The sequence below is a fragment of the Harmonia axyridis genome, chromosome 6, assembly GCF_914767665.1.
Source record: "Harmonia axyridis chromosome 6, icHarAxyr1.1, whole genome shotgun sequence".
NCBI classification, from domain to species: Eukaryota; Metazoa; Arthropoda; class Insecta; order Coleoptera; family Coccinellidae; genus Harmonia; species Harmonia axyridis.
The window spans coordinates 19,096,621-19,119,530 of NC_059506.1; the positions used below are offsets into that span (position 1 = coordinate 19,096,621).

Sequence of the window (22,910 nt, forward strand, 5' to 3'; positions counted from 1 at the left end):
TGCAATCAATCTTTTTCCACATCCCCATCAAATAGAAAGAAGGGTTATGGCAATATTAAATTAAAATGAAAATTCTTTGAAAGTACCTATTATATTTTCCCTTCAAGGTGATAATAATTCACACAACAGTTACATATCCTTCAATAAATTGTTAATGATGACAATGGGACCTGTTCTGTAACTCGAATAGAAATGAACGAATCGGATCGTAATCTGAGAAATCGGAATGTTTCATTTCTATCGCGTCCAACTTTGGTATTCTGTATCCAATTCTTCTTCTATCGCCAAATGTAATTCATAATTGATATCCATAGTAATTATGCTTGAGATACATAATATAAATTCTCAACGATTCATATGCATTTCTATTCGATCCATAACATCTCTATTCGATTTGAAGTTAGAGAATAGAGATGAATAAATTGCTTTTAGTTATTTACTAATACCATTCAATAAAGATGTGTTTCCAATGAACTTTTTGAAGAAATTTCTTCAAAAAAAATTTGTTTAACTCATTTTCATGTCATATGTCATATGGAAAGGAACATTTATATCAGAAAATTTATTTGAATATTTTTTTACTTTTATCAAAGCAAAAATATCCTTTTTCTACATTCATGCAAAAAGCAAAACTTTATTGAACTATATTTAGTGTAAAAAGAAGTTCTTTATTGCACTAGTGCAATAAAGTTTTTATTGCACTCATCTGTCATTCTACTTCAACGTGCTGTCATCATGACAAACAAATATTTCAGCCTGAAGGAAATAACGATGTGCCGTTACCTTACCAAGTACTAGGACGTTTACAGCAGTAACAAATCAAGAAGTGGATTTAAAAAGTACTCCACTACGAAATATTCATATTGAAAATTGCACCAATTGTTCATTCACTTTCAACATTGAGGGAAAAAATAAAATTTGAGTTAAATTGCTCGTAACGTATTAGTTCCTGTTTCAATGCAAATCGATATTAAAAATAACGTATTCAAGTTGCGCTTTTCATTTTCCTACACCTAGTGCCGCACCTCAATAAATCATTGTTTGCTTTTTGCATGAACGTAGAAAAAATGTTGTATGAAACTCGTGCAAAAATTGTTTATTGCACTCGAAGTGTTGTCCAACAATTTCACGTGGAGTGCAATAAACATTCATTCAGAGCAGCCAGCTTTCAAACCTAAGGGGGGCAAGGAGTTGCCAGGGTTTTTTAAAGGGAAGCCAAGACTTCCTGGTCCATCTAGTTTAGTTTAGAATTAGGACATAATTTTTAACCAGAAAGAGAGAAATATTCTTCTCCAATGTAGCTAGTTTTTCTTTGATTTTTCATGAAATCGACTTTCACCGATATCATACTTTTATTAATACTTTCATTAACAATATTACCGTTTTCTGCGTAATTGTAAGGATCGATATAACGTCAAATTAAAGTATAATATGTTTCGTGTGGAAGAAATCATGATTTGAAATATCAAAAATATCGGATTTGCTACTCTGAAATAAATATCGAATATCGATAGTATCGGAATTGGAAATATCGAATATTGATAGAATCGGAATAGAAAATATCGATGATTATCTGAAAAGATATCGATATTTCTTTGCCCATTCCTAGTTAATTTTCAAAACCTGTCCGTAGACAAACTAATCTGGTTTATCTATGAACCTGTCTAATTAAACCTAACCTCTTTTGCCAATTTTTTTTCTTATTCGAAACAATCGAAACCTCATAGAACACTATAGATAATAGAAGTTGTTCTTGCATTCTTGTTTGCCAAAATAGCGAAAAAACATAGAAACACAACTCTTTTCCATTACATACTATAAAAATGACCGATGTTGATAAATTAGCGATGGGCCCTAGGGAAGGCATAACTTATCCAATTCATGTACAATATTGTGGAAACTGCAATATGCCGATTGAAGTAGGTAAAATCGTTGATTATAATGAAAAACATTCAAAAATAGTTTCATTCCATTATTGGCTGAATTCTATAATATTTTGATTATTCTAGTATTGTGAGTATTATCCTGAGTATGAGAAATGTAAAACATGGCTTGAAAAGAATCTACCAGATGAATTTGATAAAATGAAGGTGATCGATGAATTGGAAGGTGCTGGAAATGAAGAAGAAAAAAAAAGACAGAAACGTGGGGGAAAAGGCATCATCAAAACTAAAAAGAAGGAGGATGCACCCAAGAGAGTCTGTGTTTCAAGAGCACCTAGAGGAAAAAAGAAGTCTGTTACCGTTGTTACAGGCTTGAATACTTTTGGTAAAAATACTACTCAGTCATTAATAAACTAACAGTATTATGAAACTAGATAATTCTGAAATTATATGGGCTTTTGTTAAAATCTCATTGATAATCTTGAGGAATCCATTATGAAAAAAAAAAGTTTAAAATTTTTTTGTACATTATGGAATATCATTAGCTTTGCCCATTACACCTGGAATTATCTAATAATTCATGAATGATGAATGTTAATATGGGTTTGATTAATTTTTAGATATCGATTTGAAAGTAGCTGCAAAATACTTTGGCACCAAGTTTGCCTGTGGATCTTCTGTGACAGGAGATGATGAGATAGTTATTCAAGGAGATGTGAAAGACGATTTGTTTGATATTATACCTGACAAGTGGCCAGAGGTAAGTGAATAGCAATTATGATTAAACTGTATATAATTGAAATACTTTTATTTGTTATATTGGTTTTTCGATATTTATTTTTCATTTACACACTTAAATCCATTTCAACAACACTGTTATCCTCATAAATTAAAGGATACTAACTTAATTGAAAAAAATATCATGCAAGTAGGAATATCAAACTACCCCTATCTGCTCCTAGCTATTTACAATCACAACCCTACTCTGATCAACTTGCTTTTTTTCGATAAGCACTGTAAATGAAGGTTAAGTCAGCAACCACTTCCATTGTTGTCTACATGTGTAGTGTTAAAATTTCAATGTTGGAGTAGGCGTTCTCTAATGGCTGAAAATTCATTTACTGGTAATTTATTATATATAATTTAAGAAAAGAGCAGTCAGTCCACAGCTTACATCAACAGAGGCAGTAGTAAGCTGTCTTTCAAAATGATTGTTTGGAAGGAATAGGGATATATCAATTTCCTGTTTTTCAGAGTACAAAAGTAAGGTATTATACCTATGATTTATTATTCATTTTTTTGAATGTGAAAAATTTTTCTCCTGGTGTGTTTCTGTTGTTTAGATTACCTAAATGGTATTCAACATAATTCAGTAATTTTTGATTACGTTTTTCAATTGATTAGGATTAATTTGTAATGGCATAAGAGTAATTTCTAGTTTGAATTATTATAACTAAAAAGGGATTGAGACAATCTGCTTTTGAAAGTTAAATTCTTATTTTCAATTATTTGAATGGAATTGTTCAACTAATTTTGAACTCAAAACGTTCATCATCGAGTCAAACGTTATCTGTGGAGGCCATTCCCAGGCTCAAAATTTGAAAACTACAGGTATCATCACGAACTGATATACCACTACATATATTTTTATATAAATTTCTTGATTTTATCATTGCTCTTTTTATTTCAGATTGATGAGGATTTCATTGAGGATTTGGGCGATCAGAAAAGATAAGTATTTTTTTTGGATAATGAAGTAACTAACTCGATGTAACATTCAAATATTAAAAGAATTATAAATTTTTGTTGTTATTCATTATATTCTTCACTATTTTAATTACTTATTAGTACATAATTCAAAAATATTTCTTACAAAATGACCAATTGATCATTGAGACTTTCGATTAATATCACATTTCGTTAAATTCTTGAACAAGTTGTGATTCTGAGGCCCCTATCCTCTGGGGGTATTCAAACATCAATCCTCTTCATCCAAATCTTTTTTAAATTCTTTTATATGGGGAAAATTTCTGGCCACTATTTCAAGGATCTTATCCACTTCTTCTTCAGTAAGGCGTTCTTCACTGTCTCGTACGATCTAAAATAATAAATTCTGAAATAGTATTTTCTACCATCTGCATCATACAATAAAATATTGAACAATTTCCTACCAATTGTAGCTCTACTGCATTTATTGGTGGGCTATTAACAAGCATCAGTCTTTCAAGATCACTCAAAACAAGAATGGGTTTTAATTCCCTCAAGCACCTCGCCACAGATAAATGAGTCATTTTTTTACATGGAGTACTTTCTAAGTAGCATAGTGCCTGAAATATTATAATAGGAATCATTTATGGTGAAGACAGTACAGTATATTTATTTGATATTCTACTTTATCAGAGAATATGAAAAATCTAAGAATTGGAAGTATAGGTGAAATTCCTATTATTGATTAAACAAATTTCCATCAACATTGCAGAATTCAACTGAATGCTAGATACTTACTTCATATGTAATTGTGGCCAGTTCTCCCTTCTTCATTGTTTTGGCAGATCTAACTTTTTTTAGTTTTTCCATTACTTCAAAATTACAAAGAGCAACAGCTTTCTCTTTTACACTGAAACAAAAAAATATAGGTACGTATACAAAGTGAGTTTTAATTAAGATTAATAAGATTTATCTCGAAAAGATGAAAAAACTGAAGGTTATATACCCTCAATATTAAAATATCGACTGAGTTAAACAATGTATAGATTGATGGGTTAGGAATAATGAACAAAATAGCTGCTAAAATATACTAACGTCTTCATTTTGGTCGAAATATAAGGACATACACAAAAATTGAAACAAATTTCGTTATCAGAAAATTCAGAAAATAATGTTGGGTTAGAACTTTGAGTTTGGTTTGAGTAGGAACATAGAATAACAGGAAAGAGAATCCGCAATTCAAGGGTAAGTTACGTTATCTGTATACAAGCAAACTTCTAAATGGGTTAAATCGGCTGATCTCCAAATGGAAATTAATACAATTCGCAAATTATATCGAAATCAGTGGTTAATAACGAAAATAAGGTTTTTTCATTTTGAATTAGTATTTTGGATTTAGATGTATATGAATTATTATCCAATAATAGTAAAATATCAGAAGATGAGTAAATAACAATTACTCAATAATTTCCACCAAGCCCTAATATTTTAGGAAAACCAGGGTTGGCGCGAGTAATTTTGGTCCTGGCACAGAATAGAGAGGTATACCTCTCTATTCTGTGGTCCTGGCTTGCATAACCACATGACCCTTAGAACATAGAATTCTTCATTCTAAACCAGAGACCTAATATCAAATTTGATATTAGGTCTAAGTCCAATACTCTAAGACATGACCTCCCTCATAACCACAAAAAAAATAGCACCTGCTCCGATGATAAAATAAAGCTTTCTTCTTCCGATGAATGAAGAATATTTATTTATGAAGGATGAAGAGTTGAGGCAAAGTCTATAAAACTCGAAAAAATTAACATTAACATTCTACGCAAAAAATATATGAAAATGAGAAAAAATACAGAGAGAATCGAAGTGAGAAAAAAATCCACCTTCACGAGTGATCCTGTCGTACGCGATGGCACAAACTGTCAAAATTGTTTTTTGAAGGCATTAACTAAGATGCATCTCAGCATTAACCAACACCAAGTTCACAACGGCCGACGGCAAACTGTTCCATGCACCAAAAACACGGTTGGAGATGAAATTCTGCCTCTGCAATGATCTAAGAATCTCCTTCGCCAGTTTATATGCATGACCACGAATAAGGAGCAAAACAATAAATACATATATGAGATGATTCGCGTGAAAGCTTCTCCATTTTCAAAGTACGCGCCAATCTCTCCACTAGACCAAATGGCACACCATATAGTGACTTTCTGTCTCTCAGCGGTTATACTAGGATTCCCACTGCCCTATATGCGACAATTTAGTTTGTTTAACAGTCACCTAGTCATAGTGAAAAAGATTCGATTGCCCAAAATCGTCATTCAAACATTCTTGTTCAAGCACACAATCGGCATATGTTCTAAGCATTCCGTGGTCAACTGGCTTTAGTTCTTCTGTTAATTAAACCTTATGAATCCAGATACAATACCTCTGGTGTTCCGCAGGGTTCTCATCTAGGCCCCTTACTATTTCTAATTTATGTTAATAACAATAGAAAATGCTTTAGGTATAGTAGGTTCCTACTTTTTGCCGACGAACTTAAGCTGTTCATAATGATTCGATCCCTCGAGGACTATCTGGATCTCCAGTGTGGTGTTCACATTGGTAACGTCGTCACATTCTGCTCCAGAATACTTGACTTAGGCATGGAAAAGCTTTCCGAAAGAATGAGACTATTTTAACACTTTACCATGTATTTGTCTCCTCACGAATGAACTTCTCATCGATCATATGGAACCCGAGATACGACTGCTATGTTCGACGCTTGGAGTCTGTTCAGAACAGGTTCATTCGGTTTCTGGCCTACAAAAATAAAATTGTATTTGAAAATCACAATTACACGTATGCCCGTAGGATTTTTCAGCTTCCCAGGCTAGTCTATATAAGATTCATGAATGATGCTTCATTCATGTTCAAGCTCTTCAATGGGTTGATCATTGCTCCTGGTATTTTGGAGGAGATTTTCTTTAGGCTTCCTGATCTAAAACTCAGGTCAGATAATATGTTTCAGGTCTCCCTCAGGAGAAAAAAACTACACCACAAACTCCCCACTTGTCAGACTGTTGACAACGTCAGGTGTCGTCTGTCCACACGTCGATTTCTTTTCTTCGCTGACAACTTTTGAAAAACATCTGAATCGTCGACTTTTATTTTCCGTTTTTTCCGAGATAATTTTATGTAGATTTGAATATTGTATCTTACGTGTGATTTTTGTTTGTTTGTTTAGTACCTAGGTAAACCTTTTATCATAGTATAAGGTTATCCTTATACTATGCTTTTATCAAGGGCGTGTGAGTAAGTATTGGGCTATACTGTATTGTCGCAGATTTAATGGGTATGTTGACCAGATTCGTCAGTAGATTTCAATTTTTTGTATCTTGATCTGGTTTTCCTGAATTTTGTTGATGGTTTTGAAATTTGAGAGCTTTGACTAGCCCGAAATTCATGTCTATAGGATTAGAACTTGTCCTTGAGGGATTCTCATATTTTTTCTTTGCTTTTGAATAATTCTCCTCATTATTTCCTCTATATGTTCATTAGTGGACTCGGATGTCATACAGGTAGCTATAGCTGTCTACGTGGTCACGTTGGTTGTTGCCCCATAGCCCAAAGGGTCTGTCCACCGAAACCACAAATGAGTGACTGGCTTCTGTTATTGACTCCGTTTGTTTGAAAAAAAAAAATTGACGACATTATTTACTCATAATGTGAAAAAAGAAAATTACTCGAAATAATTTTTTTTTACCGAATCTTGAGTTGGGAAATAAGTACCAAAACTTATAATCAATTAATTTATCACAGCTACCTGACGGGTTCTTTATAATAATTTGTATTTTCCTGAGAATGACTATAGAAAGCTGTTTGAATTTTTTTCTAGAAATCGGTTGGAGATACGACTAAACTACAACAAACCAAAAAGTGTAGTACTGAACCAGAGTTTCGTTTTAAATTTTTCTAAACTACCAGTGGTTCACAAACAATAATTCTGGAGGTAATAAGAAACGGACACCCTTCAGAAAAAAATTCACCCTGTAGATTTGCATTCAAAATTAGGATATCACATAAAGAAAACTTTAAATTGGAATATCTAGACCAATTCAAGTTGAATATCTTGTGAAGGAAAGGTGCTATGGGAGAAAAACTTGAACTTCAACACCTGTAGATATCTCAGAAACGAAGTGTTTGCGGACTCATGTTATAGGGCTTTTTTTCTTGAAATGATCCGAGAAATCTGTCATTTTCATTTGTACCTCCAAATTAAGGAAGTATGTAAGTAAGGATGTAAGTGTATACCGATGACGAATGCAAACATCACAGATGGCAAATAAGGAGCGATGCAGAGAAAGAGGATAGATAAAGGAAAATAATAAACCTCAGACAAAGACGAGTTCGTAGTGCAATAAAAGTACTCATCTTGAAAGCTATAATAAACTCATAAACCGTAAAGGGGTCCGATTTTTTAATGACGTGTCGATTTCAAAGGAAAGTGAAATGATTATTATTGATTCATTTTATGGATAAATTTACGTTCTTCATCTTTGCGGTATTTCTGTAATTCTATATTTTGAAAATCTTAGGGAGTAATTACCCCCAGTACCCCCATTTCTACGCCGTTGGCTGGTAGTATCACAGCGTAGTACCAATGGAAAATTGCACAAGCATAACAGAATTCAAAGATGTTCATCATAGTCAGAACTATAACTTGATCCACTCACTCATAGATGTCACAATGGTTCGCATTTCTAGTGAATGGTACTTACCTGACAGATACAGGTAGCAGAGTACTCACTCGTGTCAAATCGACACGAAATTATAAAATTCTAACCTTTTAGATAGCGGAGTACAGGTGAAACAATACAATCACTTTATCTGATAACTCATTTCCGATAGTGATGGATGACTAAGAAATCGATGTCTTTTCATTCGTAGTGATGCCATCAGCTGTGTATTTCGTAAAAATCAATTCGATTGTTTGCTCTTGGAATACTTTAACATTGCTTAGGAATATATAAACAATAATGTCAAACCGGTTTCATAGGTAAGTCCTTATATTGTATTTTGTTTTGTTTTGATTGGCATAGATAACGGATTGCTAAATATTTCCTTTTTGATGTTTTATTGATTAATATCAAATGAAAACAAGGGTTAAAATGATACTTTCCAAATTATAAGTAGAAATACACTTATTCCCAATTCTTAAATTTCATTTTCTAGTTCGCTAACAGCTAAATTTATATCTATAACCAAAGTATCTACGTAAAAAATATGTGCTAATTAAATTAGGTATTATAAAATGGTACAATATAGATATAATAAAACAATGCTATCCGTTATTGCGAGAGAAATATAGGGAAATGAGTTAGGTACTTGTAATTCAAAGGTACTCATTTCAATAATTCACGTTTATAGTTTTTTGAGAAGAATTTGCATCGATCGAGTTTTTTTATTTATAATAGAATTTTCTTTTAGAATGAAGTAGCAGGTATCGCAAAGTAACAGACTTCGTCCAATATTTTCTTTGAAATGTCACTGCTTCATGTTTGCTTACAAAATGTTATTCTTTTCAAATTTTTAATCACATTTGAAATAAAATGATCAACAATAAAAATTGAGATATTTTTTGGTTTCCAAAAATGTCAGACTTTCCAAATTAGCCGAGAGCTTCTAATTTGAATTGTTGATACAGGGTGATTCCTACCTACAGTACGATACTTCAGAGAGTGATTCGTTGGGTAGTTTTAAGAAAAAAGGTCCTATGAATATAAGTCTGAACCATTCCACTGATGTTTAAAAAACGGAAAGTATCGTACATAATAGTAATTTACGTAACAAGTCCGGAAAATAGGGTTTTTTGGACGAATAGACAAAATTCCAGGACGAGCGTAAGCGAGTCCTGGAAGTCTGTGAGTCCAAAAATATATTTTATTTGCAGTTTTTCATTTTTTAGATTAAACATCTAACGGTTTCCTGTGTTTTCTTCATATCAAGCTTCGTTTCCGAAAAAAATCACCTTATACTTCGTCTCCAAAGCTTTCATATTATGCAATTTATAAACTTTCCATAAAAAAAAACACATGAGACTAAAAGGTGGTATTTTTAGTTGCTCAATTTAAAAAACCACAAAAAAGCCAGTGGCGTACTTTTTTCTTCAATATTCTTGGCTGTTGTGCCCACTGAGTCGCCATTGGCCCAAATACTTTCAATCTAGTTTGTACTAAATGAGCGCCTTATTACTTCAAATAACTTCAACCAAATCGGTTCAAGAATATTTACGATAATTCTCTGAAGTTTCGTTCCGTAGTTAGTAATCACCCTGTATAGAAGAAAAGTCAACATCCTTTTTAGGAGAAACTTTCAACAGTTTAAAATTAAGGATATTTTCAATTAAATATTGCGAAGATGTTTCGTATTTAAATCCCATTAGGTTCCCCAGCTATTGATAAATTTTCACATTAAATTTTAAAAATTCAAATAATTTAAGAGATATTGATGGATCCATAAACTTTGAACAAAAAAATCGAAATAACAATTAAAACATGAGATAATCACTGTCGTGAATTCAGGAACTCTTGAGCTCTCGTCATCCAATGGCGCTCTTGGAGACCACACTACTATTTATAGGTATATGTGCTTTCTATGGATAGATAGATATAATATGTGGTTTCTATGGGTGCAATTGGTGCATGAATGACTATCGCTAAAAAGCTTCTGATTTGACATCATTATTGCCGTTTATATCAAAAAGTACTGACAACTCCGATATTTTGAATGAAACATCCTTTTTATTATTACATTTTTTTGTTTGCCTTAGCCTCTTGATTTTTTATGAAATAAATTCATCTCTATCGATTTTATAGTAATTGATTCATTTACTTCTTTTTTGTACAAAAATTGCTTCAATTATTAATTCATCAGTCCGGAAGGTATAGTATATCCCTGGCGCGGATCCACGGGGGGGGAACTGGGGGAACGTTCCCCCCCCAAATGGCCCGGGCACCTCTTAAATTTTACCGGCCCTCTTAGAATTTGACATACTAAGGCTCGAATAATTACAAGATCAGCAAAAATTTCACTTTCAATACATTTTGTGGAAATAGTATATTCTGAAACAAGTTGCAGAATGGGCTCCTATTCCAACATGAATGCGAAATTCGAAAACGAGCGACGAAGGAGCGAGTTTTCGAACACATGAGTGTCGGAATTGCCTTCTGCAACGAGTATTAGACGATATTTTCTCTATTTCAGTCAAGTTTTGTGAAATATTGTCGAACTTCAATGAAAAAATCCAGATTATACATCCTAGTGACATTTGTATTGTATCTTGGCAGTTGGTGTTACTGTTACGAAAATTGACAGATTACGGAATATGAATTTGAATCGTACGTTTCAAATTTTGAATCAATTTATAATTACGCATTAAATTCATGAATTATTTCTGCCGAAATCGATTCAACATCAACAAAATTAAGAGAAATTGCGAATAATGTCGCAAATCATTTCACTCATTCGAAATTATGTCGTATTGACAATTGATGTGTATTGAATTTTGACAAGATTGGAAGTCTGTGTAGACAACCAAATAACGAAAAATATAACTGAAAACAATGCTGTAATGAGTCCATTACATCACTGTTTTTAGAACTGTAATGAACTCATTACGATACTGAAATAGAGAAACCATATTATTGAACGGCAAAAAATGGCGTCCCAAAATGGCGGAGGTGTCTGGGGTCCACATTTTCAGTATTTTTAGTATCTTAAAGTTCCCCCCCCCCCAAAAGTGGGGCCTGGATCCGCGCCTGGTATATCCAAAGTCACTTGGAGGAGGCTGACTATTTCGATTATACAAGGGTTGTCCAAGTTTCCAAAAATTCCTTTGGTGCCAGTGGATTTATTGCCTAACAATACTTTCAAATAAATCCCGGTATTTAACTGATCGCGATATCCACTTCAAAGGGACATCTATGGCCAAGCGTTTTTATGGACTAGTTCAATTGGCTTTGGATATACTATATTTTGAAACCGAGAAAGCTGAAATTTCGGCTATGGATTACCAATATCCCATTTATCATTTATGTGTTATAAAATACGCCCCTAATCATACAGGATTCTTCAAAATAACAAGCTTCAACGAGACATACTTAAATGGTAAAAAGTGTGTTTTTTCAAATGAAATGACCTGCATATCATTTTTTTTTTGAGAGAAAATTAAATTTCTTTTCAGACGTTATTAACATGTGCAGGGTATACATAAATTGTAAGATTTCCTAATTAAAAGCAAGTTTTCATACCTATGGCAATATTAAAATACATTTGTTTTAGATATGCATGAAATGTTATAGTACAGCACGAATCGTACACTGTTATTATTGAATTTATCAACGAATATTTAATTGATAGACGATTTAAATGGAAAGTAATAATTTCACAAATGAAGTTTTGATGAAATTTTTCATTCTTCAAGGCCAATGCAATTTGATCTTGTTCATTGGTTCTAGGTCGGGACTCACGATATATGTAGAAGTCATTAAAATTTCTGCATGTTCTTACTACAATTTGATTGTATTGGCAGTGAAGAATGAAGAATTTCATCGAAAACTGGTGTACATCACTATTGCATTCCATTTGAATTGTTTTTCCATTGAAATATTTGTTATAACGAGCGTTCGTTTAAATTCGTGGTGAAGAGTGTTGTTGAGAAATTAGAGGGGATTTTCTGTGATTATAAGTAGCGCTCAGCTTGTACCATATTACATTTGTTTACATACTTACTTCGAATTTGGGAACTATATGGTACAAGCTGAGCGCTACTTGTAATCACTGAAAATCAACTCTAATTTCTCCACAGCACTCTAGACCACGAATTTACATTAACGCACGATAGAATTTCATGAATACTTTAAACAAATGTATCTAATATTGAGATGAAAATTTGCTTTGGATTAGGAAATTTTAAAATTTAGGTATAGGAACATTTTGCATCGTCGTATATCTTATGATATGCAGGTCAATCCATTTGAAAAAACGCACCTTTATCATTTTAGTATGTCTCGTTGAAAACGACATATTTAATATTCCAATTTTATGGAATATTTTCGACAATAGATATATAGAATATGGATATTTTCGATTTATAAAAATGAGAGCAAACTACTAAATACGTCGTTTTCAAATGAATCTGACCACGCTAAATCAGGATTTTCGACCAATGGAACTAGAGTAGGTATAATGTTTCGTGTGGTCGAAAGCATAATGCGAAATACATATTAAAAATTATCGAATTTGATACTCTGAAAAAATATTGAATATCGATAATATCGGTATTGAAAATATCGACTATATCGGTATTGAAAATATCGACTATCGATATTACTGGAATTGAAAATATCGATGATATTTATCGAACATTTTCTGAAAAAATATCGATAAATCGATATCCTTTGTTTGCCTATCCCTAGTTTAGACCTTCCGTTTGGAAATTTTCTGGGAAGAACAGTTCCAGGATCCTTGTGGAACATGCTTCCTGCATTTTCTAGGTCTAGATTGTTGGGAGTTGCGAGTTATGATTGAATATTATCATGTCGCATGTCACATGTTATGGTTAAAGAACATAAACTTGAGATTAGCCGTCTGAAATTCGATCTGAAGTGACAAGGTTCTAGAGGCGGCGAATTTTCGGCAAATGAAAACGTATTCAAAAAAATTGTAATTCTTATTCGTATAGAATAATGAAAATGTAACTTTTGAAGAATGCATTTTTTGTATGAATTTAACATATTTTCTTCAGCAAAAAAAGGCGTTTCTTATTCTGTTACGCAGTTGAAAAATAAGCTAGGTATACAAGGCCAGAATATGCTTAATCAAACTTTTGATGACTGTTTGTCAATGCGTTTTTATCAGCGAATTCAAAAATCTAAATGCCTACTATACTGATTAAACTCGAGAGGAACATGATCATTGTGAGGGAGAATTGTAGAGTTAATTCTTATCATAATTTATCTTATTATTCATGTATGTTTCTCGATGTATGTATGCAATTCAGAGGGCGGCCAATTTTTTTTTGCTTAGGGGAATAAAGAAAGAAAGTAAAGGACATTAAGGATGATGTAATTCAGTTTAAGATATGTTTGGTTTAATGCAGGAAAATAAAAATAAAAAACCTGCTGAAGATTGCTTAGGGAAGAAAACAGGTCTGAACCGGCAATAGAAAAATGTGTAGCTACTACTTTGTTTCGTCATGAAATTTTCAATCAAAAAAAATATTTCTCTCATTAGAGATATTTTGTATCGAAATTTCAAAACAAAAATATGTTTGTTCTGCAAGAAGCGTGGAGGTTTTGTCTGGTGGTATGAATTTCAGAGGTTTGCTTTTCCTCCTTCAAGTTTTAAAATCTTGGAAAATTCTTCGTTTCTGAGTTCTGAGGGAGGTCGAATTTTCGTTAGGACACCCTGTATAAGACTTTTTCCTTGAAATTATCTGAGGAATCTCTCATTTTCGTTTGTACACCAATTGAGGAACATCCTGTAATATGCGTATTACGTTTCGAGAAAGATGAAGAGTCGAAAAAAATTATATTTTTTGGACAATTCATCATCCAGTAGTTCAAATATTGAAACATTTTGCGACATATCAAACATAATAAGTTTTTACTCTTAATAGATCCAAGAATTACCTCCTTAGTTATGAGCAAATTCAGGGAGGAGAAACCCCTTGAATACATGCATGGCGAATGGCAATAATTCAATTTTATTTTTTTTAGGGCGGCCAAAGATGGCATGATAGAGGTTCTTAAAGAAGCAACTAGAAAAGAATGTAACAGTAAAGATGAACAAGGAATGACTCCAACCTTATATGCGGCATTTTATGGACATTTGGACGCTCTGCGAATATTATGCGGCCGAGGGTGAATATCAAGATGAAACAATTTTATTTATTATACAGGATATCTGGAGATGAAACGGACGAAACTCATGATGATATAAGGACTGTCAATATGATTGCAAAATACCATATACAAATGTTGGAAAACGCTTCGTTTAATTTGCGAATTTGGACAAAAAATAATCCTCTATACTAAAATACAAGAATTATACAATTCGGTTTAAATTTGGTACATGAATTCACCTAAACGGCCTTAATAAGGTGAACGAAACCAATATCAGGAGCAAAATATTCCTTTCAGTTCTTCAAGAAATAAATTACGTATAAAAATAATCAAATATCTAACTATGAGGCCAATTGAAAAGCCCCCGGTCTGATGCACAGATGGCGTTGCTAGTATTAAATCCATATGATTTTTAGTTAGTACCTCGGTTAGTACCAACCTTCAAACGATTCGTGTCAAAATTTCACAGCAGTCCGATCATTAGTTTATGAGATATTGCGTTGTGAGTGTAGCTACCTTTGTTATTTGAAAAAAGATGGAAGAAAAATTTCGTGTGCTGATAAAATATTGCTTTTTGAAGGAAAAAAACAGTTGAAGCAAAATCTTGGCTTGATGAAGAGTTTTCGGGGTCTGTACCAGGAAAATCAACCATCATTGATTGGTATGCTAAGCTTAAACGTGGTAAAATGAGCACCGAAGACGGCGAACGCAGTAAACGCCCAAAAGACGCTGTCACCGACGAAAAAATCAAAAAAGTTCATAAAATAATTTTGAATGACCGTAAAGTGAAGTTGATCGAGATAGCAGACATTGTATAGATATCATCATCATTCACGAATTTTTGTACATGCGTAGATGTATGCAAAATGAGTGCCGCGCGAGCTCACAATCGATCAAAAGCAACAACGTGTTAATGATTCTGAGCAGTGTTTGAAGCTGTTAAAGTGCAATAAAACTGAATTTTGAGTCGATATGTGACAATGGATCAAACATTTCATCATTTCACTCCGGAGTCCAATCGACAGTCAGCTGAGTGGACTGCACACGATGAAGCGAATCCAAAGCGAGGAAAAACACAACAGTCAGCTAGCAAGGTTATGGCATAAGTATTCTGAGATGCGCAAGGTAAAATATTCATTGATTACCTGCAAAAGGGCCAGACCATCAACAGCGATTATTATTCAGCATTATTGGATCGTTTTGGATGAAATCGTTAAAAAACGGCCCCATTTGAAGAAAAAAAAAGGTGCTGTTTCATCAAGACAATGCGCCGTGTCACAAATCAATGAAAACAATGGTAAAATGGCCTGAAATGGACTTCGAATTGCTTCTGCACCTACCGTATTCGCCAGATATGGCCCCTCAGCGACTTTTTCCTGTTCTCAGACCTCAAAAGAATGCTCGCTGGAAAGAAATTTGGCGCCAATGAAGAAGTAATCGCCGAAACTAAGGCCTATTTTGAAGCGAAAGACAAATCGTGCTACAAATATGGTATCGAAAAGTTGGAAGATCGCTATAATCGCTGTATCGCCCTCGAAGGCAACTATGTTGAATAAGAAAATCGAATTTTGCCAAAAAAAAGTTTTCTACTATGGAAGACTTTTTAATTGGCCTGTTACTCCGGTATTTAGTGGATCGCGGTATCCACTTCAGGGTCGAAATATTAAGTTCTTCCAGAAATAAATTACATATAAAAATTATCAAATATCTAACCAAGCTCAGATTTGAATTGTCTCAAAGTTTTGTTTGTTCAAATTTTTCAAAAAAAATGTCTCATTTTTATTTAAGTTGACTTCTATTAGGTTCTGTTGGAATTCTGCCTACGGCTACAGCGATGGCTCTGTATCTGTGTTTTATATGGAGGATTGAATTTTTTGTCTAAATTCACAAACCACTTTGTATGTCTGCAGTACAGCAGTTTTGGACATTTGTATATGGCATTTTGATTTTGCAATCACATCTGCAGTTCCTATAATCTCAGAAGTTTTATTGGTTCTATCTTCGAACAACGCTGTATTTTATGAATTTATCTTCCAATCTTGTCATTGATTCATTCATCAGGGGAAATCCGAATAAGGCCGATCTCTTCGGGAACACAGCCCTTCATTTGGCGGCAGCTCAAGGTCATAAACATGTCGTCACTTTTCTAGTTAATTTCGACGCGAACATATATTACACAGATATAGATGGCAGGACAGCTCAAGAATTAGCAGGAATTAATAATAGAGACGACATTCTCAGATTTCTAGATGAAGTGTTGACAAAAACTGAGGCTGGTGATCACAAGAAAGCCAAAGCCATGAAGGATAAGGCCAAGAAGGATTCAGAGAAGAGAGTTAAGGTGAGTTCATTTCATTATTTTCCTCTAACAGGTCACTAATTATTGACCGCAGACTTTAGTTAAAAAAATCCAATAAGAACATATTCAGGGTGTTTCATCAATCGAATGTCCCAAAATCGTTGTCTATTGAGGAGATCTCAGAATTCCTTCGAGCTAGAAAAAAATGAATGACACGTTTTTCAACGCCGGTAAGGTTAGCTCCCGGCCGGCCAGCTCCACGGGCACCATTCATTCCACCACGGTCAAACACACTTTCGTCATTTTCGATATTTGAATTGAATTTCTAGATGCGTGAATGTAATAAATTGAGGTTCATCTTATAGAGAAATGAAAGATCTAGCGAGTAGTAATTTTTCGTTTACATAAGCTACATATAGGGATCAATTTAAGGATGGAATTGAAGAATTTCATGCCGGCCGAAGAGATTTTCATAATTTTTATATTTTCCGAATGAGCGGCCAAAGATGAAATTTAGTCCATGGTATGAAGGATACCATGGACTAAATTTTTTCTTTGGCCGCATATTCGAAAAACATGAAAAACACGAAAAACTATCCGGCCGGCACGATATCATACTATTCAGGTCGTGGAGCTGGGCCCTTAGGGGTAACCAAAGTGAATGAAAATTTCAATATTTATGGCTTTTTCAATCCTTCATAACATGGATTAAATTTCATCTTTGGCCGCTCATTCGAAAAACATAAAAAACACGAAAAACTATCCGGCTGGCATGATATCATACAATTCAAGTCGTGGAGCTGGGCCTTTAGAGGTACCCAATGTGAACGAAAATTTCAATATTTATGGCTTTTTCAATCCTTCATAACATGGACTAAATTTCATCTTTGGCCGCTTATTCGAAGAACATAAAAAACACGAAAAACTATCCGGCCGGCACGATATCAGACTATTCAGGTCGTGGAGCTGTGGCCATAGGGTTAACCAATGTGAACGAAAATTTAAATATTTATGGCTTTTTCAATCCTTCATACCATGGACTAAATTTCATCTTTGGCCGCTCATTCGGAAAATATAAAAATCACGAAAATCTCTTCGGCCGGCATGAAATTCTTCAATTCCATCCTGAAATTGATCCCTAGATGTAGCTTATGTAAACGAAAAATTACTACTCGCTAGATCTTTCATTTTTCTATAAGATGAACCTAAATTTATTACATTCACGCATCTAGAAATTCAATTCAAATATCGAAAATGACGAAAGTGTGTTTGACCGTGGTGGAATGAATGGTGCCCGTGGAGCTGGCCGGCCGGGAGCTAACCTTACCGGCGTACATTTTCAGGCTCGATATTAGAGATAATTAATTTGGTGATAACAGCAACCTCATAAATTCAACTGAGAAAATTGGAAAATGCCGTGCAATGAAAAGTTCTCATAACTTCTTTATTTACTGGTGCTATCAACATGAATCAGAAACTTTCTACAGGCACTTTTTTTAGTGGAATCCATTGGTGTAATAATACCTTGTGTTTTTTTTTTCAATGAAAACTATATAAATAACTATAAAAAATGAAATCCCTTTTCAAAACTATTAGTGTGCCAATAATCTTTCTCTAACTCAAAGTGATTCTGAGCTGAGGTACCCTCACTAGACAATGAATTAGGGACACGCGATATAATCATTCATAAATCAACGTGTTTAAGTTATTAATTTCAAAAAACCAAATCATTTATGAAGGAAGTGGAAATAGTTCGATCTGTTTTTAATTTTCACTATTTCATACGATCCCGGTTTGGATTGCTTATTGTTTTTTTTTTTCTTGCATTTTTTTGTGAATTACCTACAAATATGATTTTTCATAACTGATTGTATATGTATTAATTTCTGGGAAATAAATCTTATTATTATTATTATTATTATTCATTGTTGAAAACAAAAACAAGAATGGACATCAATCATCAATGTATAAAACTGAATATTCAAAATGATATCAAGTTAAAAAAAAGTTAAAAAATACGTCTATTTTAAATTTTTGTGGGATATCATTACCACGTAAAATCTATTCCATTTGGCAGTTGTTTCCCTTCGTAGATCAAGGAATCAAATGGTACCATAAGGGTTCCCATACTATGATTGAAAGCTCATTTGATAGTTGATTACCCAATTGGCTATTGGACCTCCATCAAATCTCTTCTCTTCGCTGCACCATTGACCTACAGCTCACCAGTTCGCCTAGAGTCATAAGGAACTCGTGAGAGACCTAGGAAACTCATGAGTCTGGAATGGCTTAAGGAGATTTCATTCCTCCTCTCACAAATTACTCGTCGAAGACGTTAGACTTCAATGGCGGGACATTCTGTGAACAGGAGATCAGTAGTAAATTTCTCCTACCAACAGAATCTGCCTCGTTAGTTTCTTATGAACCTATTTCAATTAAGTGATTCCTGAAGAGACAGTGCCCTGTGAGGAAAACAGTGAAGAGCTGTAGCACTTTTTGAATCTAGTAGTATTAAAGTTTCAAAGAAATTAGAAGTAATCGAATCTTGGAAGATTCCGCCGGGGGTTTTTTTTTGTTTTTTCTTCCTCTTATAAACACTTTTTCTTAAGGGTGTATTTTCTGATACCACAGAAAGGTATAGAGCAGGTAAAAGGCGTTCTTTCTCCCTTATTTCTGGAGTGATTTAGACTCTTCATTTCCTTTGATTCCATAGTGACCAATAATCCAGTTCAAAAAAACTTTATTTTTCTAACCTAATTCAATTCAGGTACGACTTCTACCCTACCATGTGCTTTGGAGCTGCTCAATCATCAAATGTTTTCAGCAAAATTAGTAATTTTTCTGGAAAACAGTGAAAACATTAACCGCTCGATATTGTTGATATATTTCCAAAATTGCCTGTAAAACCATTCTGTTCGTTACTGGGTACAATACGACTAGGGTTTCCGTAAATATGAAGTTAGAAATTTTCTTTTTCTATTCGATCCTGACAGGAATTCAATTTCAATTTCCATTTCAACTTAGGTTGAAGACAATATACAGTAAATGCATACTGTAATCAATGCAATTCAATTTTTAGGTTTATCAGAAGCTTAAATCGAAAAATGAAGAAATGCAGGAAAGACAAGTAAAGAAAACACAGAAAACTTCAGTGATCGAAACGCTGAAGAGCAGAATCAAAAGTGGTTCGATGTCAAATCTCTCTCAAGTTGGTACAGAGGCACCTAGGAATAATTTCAGTACCCTTGTTAGTGGAAACACAATTTCTTCCAAAAACAGAAGTACTCTTCAAAGAAAATTGGTTAATAGGAATAATAAACTGGCTAATGATGACGAATTCAAGGCAAGTTATTCTCAAAATATTCTTTGAATTTTATATTACCGCATACTTAACGTCCAATACTTGGTACAACAAGTATAATCTATGAATATTTTTTAGGTAATGAAAAAGTTTGGTGGGTAATTTTTGATCCTTATCTAGTTATCTATGTTGTTTAATTTGAGTACGATATCACCAATCAGACCTTAAATGCCGTAAATTGCTCAATTTTGAATTAACAAATGAAAGAGCAAACTCTTTCTAATTTGTCAATTAATAATATAAAGAAATCAAAAAATAATTACTGGTTTTCTAGAATTCTTTGATTAGCAGAATGTATTTTTCAATTAGCGATATCTATTGGATTGAACAAAATTTCTGAAAATTTTATGTTCAACAGAATTTTCAATTTAATCAAATGGAATGGAGCATTGTAAAAAAGTAGTCAAAAATTAATCGCCCTAGGTTTTTGTTCTCTATATCCTATACATGTAATAATCTAGACAAATCATCTTCAAAAAAATAGATCAGTGAAATAGAAGATGGAAAAAGGACCATAAGTTCCATAAAAGGTTATCGCAGAGATTCAGAGATTCTCTACAGTGGTACTTTGGAACAGACCAGAAGGGGAAAACTGAATGGTGTATTCAATGAAATCGAAGAAGTGAACACAAGGAACAACTATGCAACAATCCAGAGCAATGGTATGTCTAGAAGTCTATCACAACCCGACTTCATGCAACAATTGAGAGAAGAGGGTTTGCAGAAGGTTGACCAGGAACCAGCCAGTATATTTGTTAGGCCAGGTATAGGAAGCATGGCATTCAGGTAAAAAAATAGAAAGAATTTTACTTTCTTGAGTTTTTATTTCCTCAAGTTTTGTGACAAAACTCAAATATGATGAGGCTTTTATATTTTTCTGTTTTTTTCGTAATTCGGCGGAATCAGATTGAATATGAGGGGATTTTGGTAATAACAAATTTTTTATCTAACACAGGCGAAGAAAATCGATAGGACTTTCATTAAAATTCTACTGATACCAGATTTAATCGAATAATAAAGTTCTTCAAACATCTCTAAAGAACAACAGAGGAAGAAATTTAGACGTGGTCTAGTCGTTTTTTACCTATCTTTTTTCCTACAGCTTTATTGGAAGGCTTCATCTGAGTTTTCTGGGTCTTAGATTGGATCTCGACATTCGAATGCTCTGATCCAGGATCAGTAATAGTACTTCACCTAAATACCGGAAAAACCGTTATCCTAGGCATCCGTAAATAAGTGTCTAATTTGACAATTTGAATAACTGATTAGATATATTTTTTAATTTTCAAATCTCATTTTCAATAAATCTTTTTTTTTAGAAAAAGCATCACAAATACATTCTCTGGTGTTAATGGACCGGAAATGACAACAACAGGCGAAAGTTCAATCGGGTCCGATAGCAATTACGGCATGCGCAACTTAATCAGCATTGAAGATGAATTATCAGGTACGATATCATTAAATATCAATTGTTTATAGGTAATTAATAATTTATTTAGGGTATGATCCGTGTATCGCCGTGAATTTCGGAGCGGTTACAGTGGTTTTCAATATTTCAGGTAACCTAAGCAGGTTCGTGTTTACTGATCGCTTGACACTTGTCGTTAGTCAACAAAATTTTTCTTCGATAGAATTTTGGACGTTATAAATGGTTAATCTCTCTTAGTTTGTGAACAACTAAAAGTTCTTAATGGCTCTGAAGGGTATTTGTTTCATAATTAAAATAATGAAGTATTTGAGTGTTAAATGTCATGGAAAATGTTCATAAACAATGATCTGAAAATTAAAGTGACAACTGCCAATTGGATATATAAGGACCACCAACTTACTAACCATAGCAACCAAGGTGATATACGGACCATACCTTTAATGATTAAGCTTTTCTAAATGAAGTGTTGGCGTTGAGCTTACGCAAACGTGAAATTCTCGGTATTTTCATATTTTGCGAACTTTCAATTTCATCATTAAACCTGTAGAATGATAGGTTCCAAACCAAAATTATATTTTTTTTCATTTGCAAATTGTAAATATTGAAATACTATAATGTCGATTATTATGTTTGAAGAAATTATGTAAAAACCCCATAAAAATCGGTGATTTGTGAGAAGGAATATTTCTAATTTCGTTCTGAACTAAGCAGTCACTTAGTGGTGTTCCCTCTTGATACCACTTTCCCAAATCTTACGCATCAGTTTAGGTATAGAATACAGAGTATTTTGTTATAAAGGGGGACCACATTAATTAAACGACGTTTTATGAAATGTCCTTTATTATTAGAATAATTGAATACCTTCAACTTTCAACTTGAAATTGTCAACATTCTTCTTCTTCTTCAAGTGCTATCTCCGCGGCGGAGGTCGGCAGCTGATCTGAAGAGTTGTTTTGAACTACAGCCAGCATTAATACCTTGATATTGCTTTTTCAGATGTCGAATCTAGTGAAGATGACCATCCAAATGGGCCACTTGAAAGATTTTTCACAGCTTGGGGGCTTAATGAATACTTACCGAAATTCGAAGAACAAAAAATTGATTTGGACACTCTCATGTTGATGACAGAAAGTGATTTAAAAACTCTAAATTTACCTCTCGGCCCTCATATAAAACTAATGACAGCCATCAACGAAAGAAAATCGGCTTTGGAACATCCAGGAGAAGTAATAGATAGTATGCTGTGAAGAAAAATATTTATACAGACATAGGTATTTCTCTATATGTAAATTGAAATGCAAAGAATTGCATGAAGATGTCTAAATTAATATATTTCAGGAAAAAC

At 33.5% G+C, this 22,910-nt stretch overlaps 3 protein-coding genes across 3 annotated transcripts; 2 read left to right on the forward strand and 1 right to left on the reverse strand.

Annotated features, from left to right (window-relative positions):
• The first annotated feature begins 1,662 nt into the window (after nt 1-1,662).
• On the forward strand, nt 1,663-3,686 carry LOC123682650 (density-regulated protein homolog). The gene is made up of 4 exons (XM_045621397.1): nt 1,663-1,919; nt 2,010-2,268; nt 2,504-2,643; nt 3,574-3,686. The coding sequence occupies exons 1-4, from the start codon at nt 1,824-1,826 to the stop codon at nt 3,616-3,618; spliced, it is 540 nt and encodes a 179-aa protein (XP_045477353.1). The 5' UTR covers nt 1,663-1,823; the 3' UTR covers nt 3,619-3,686.
• LOC123682651 (DNA-directed RNA polymerase III subunit RPC9) lies at nt 3,655-4,828 on the reverse strand. The gene is made up of 4 exons (XM_045621398.1): nt 4,686-4,828; nt 4,389-4,500; nt 4,055-4,210; nt 3,655-3,981 (listed from the first exon to the last, which is right to left on the reverse strand). The coding sequence occupies exons 1-4, from the start codon at nt 4,691-4,693 to the stop codon at nt 3,862-3,864; spliced, it is 396 nt and encodes a 131-aa protein (XP_045477354.1). The 5' UTR covers nt 4,694-4,828; the 3' UTR covers nt 3,655-3,861.
• A 3,531-nt stretch (nt 4,829-8,359) lies between these two features.
• Nucleotides 8,360-22,910, forward strand: LOC123682309 (Usher syndrome type-1G protein homolog). The gene is made up of 7 exons (XM_045620867.1): nt 8,360-8,628; nt 14,351-14,494; nt 16,538-16,817; nt 19,855-20,118; nt 20,621-20,922; nt 21,456-21,583; nt 22,562-22,910. The coding sequence occupies exons 1-7, from the start codon at nt 8,609-8,611 to the stop codon at nt 22,810-22,812; spliced, it is 1,389 nt and encodes a 462-aa protein (XP_045476823.1). The 5' UTR covers nt 8,360-8,608; the 3' UTR covers nt 22,813-22,910.

Coding starts and splice junctions, on each gene's coding strand:
- LOC123682309 (XM_045620867.1), top strand. CDS start 8,609: ATGTCAAACCGGTTTCATAG. Junction 16,818..19,854: donor ATTCAGAGAAGAGAGTTAAG/GTGAGTTCATTT, acceptor TTCAATTTTTAG/GTTTATCAGAAGCTTAAATC. Junction 20,119..20,620: donor CTAATGATGACGAATTCAAG/GCAAGTTATTCT, acceptor TCAAAAAAATAG/ATCAGTGAAATAGAAGATGG.
- LOC123682650 (XM_045621397.1), top strand. CDS start 1,824: ATGACCGATGTTGATAAATTAGCGATGGGCCCTAGGGAAGGCATAACT. Junction 2,269..2,503: donor TACAGGCTTGAATACTTTTG/GTAAAAATACTA, acceptor ATTAATTTTTAG/ATATCGATTTGAAAGTAGCT. Junction 2,644..3,573: donor TACCTGACAAGTGGCCAGAG/GTAAGTGAATAG, acceptor TTTTTATTTCAG/ATTGATGAGGATTTCATTGA.
- LOC123682651 (XM_045621398.1), bottom strand. Junction 4,211..4,388: donor TGGCCACAATTACATATGAA/GTAAGTATCTAG, acceptor ATAATATTTCAG/GCACTATGCTACTTAGAAAG. Junction 3,982..4,054: donor ATGCAGTAGAGCTACAATTG/GTAGGAAATTGT, acceptor TTATTATTTTAG/ATCGTACGAGACAGTGAAGA.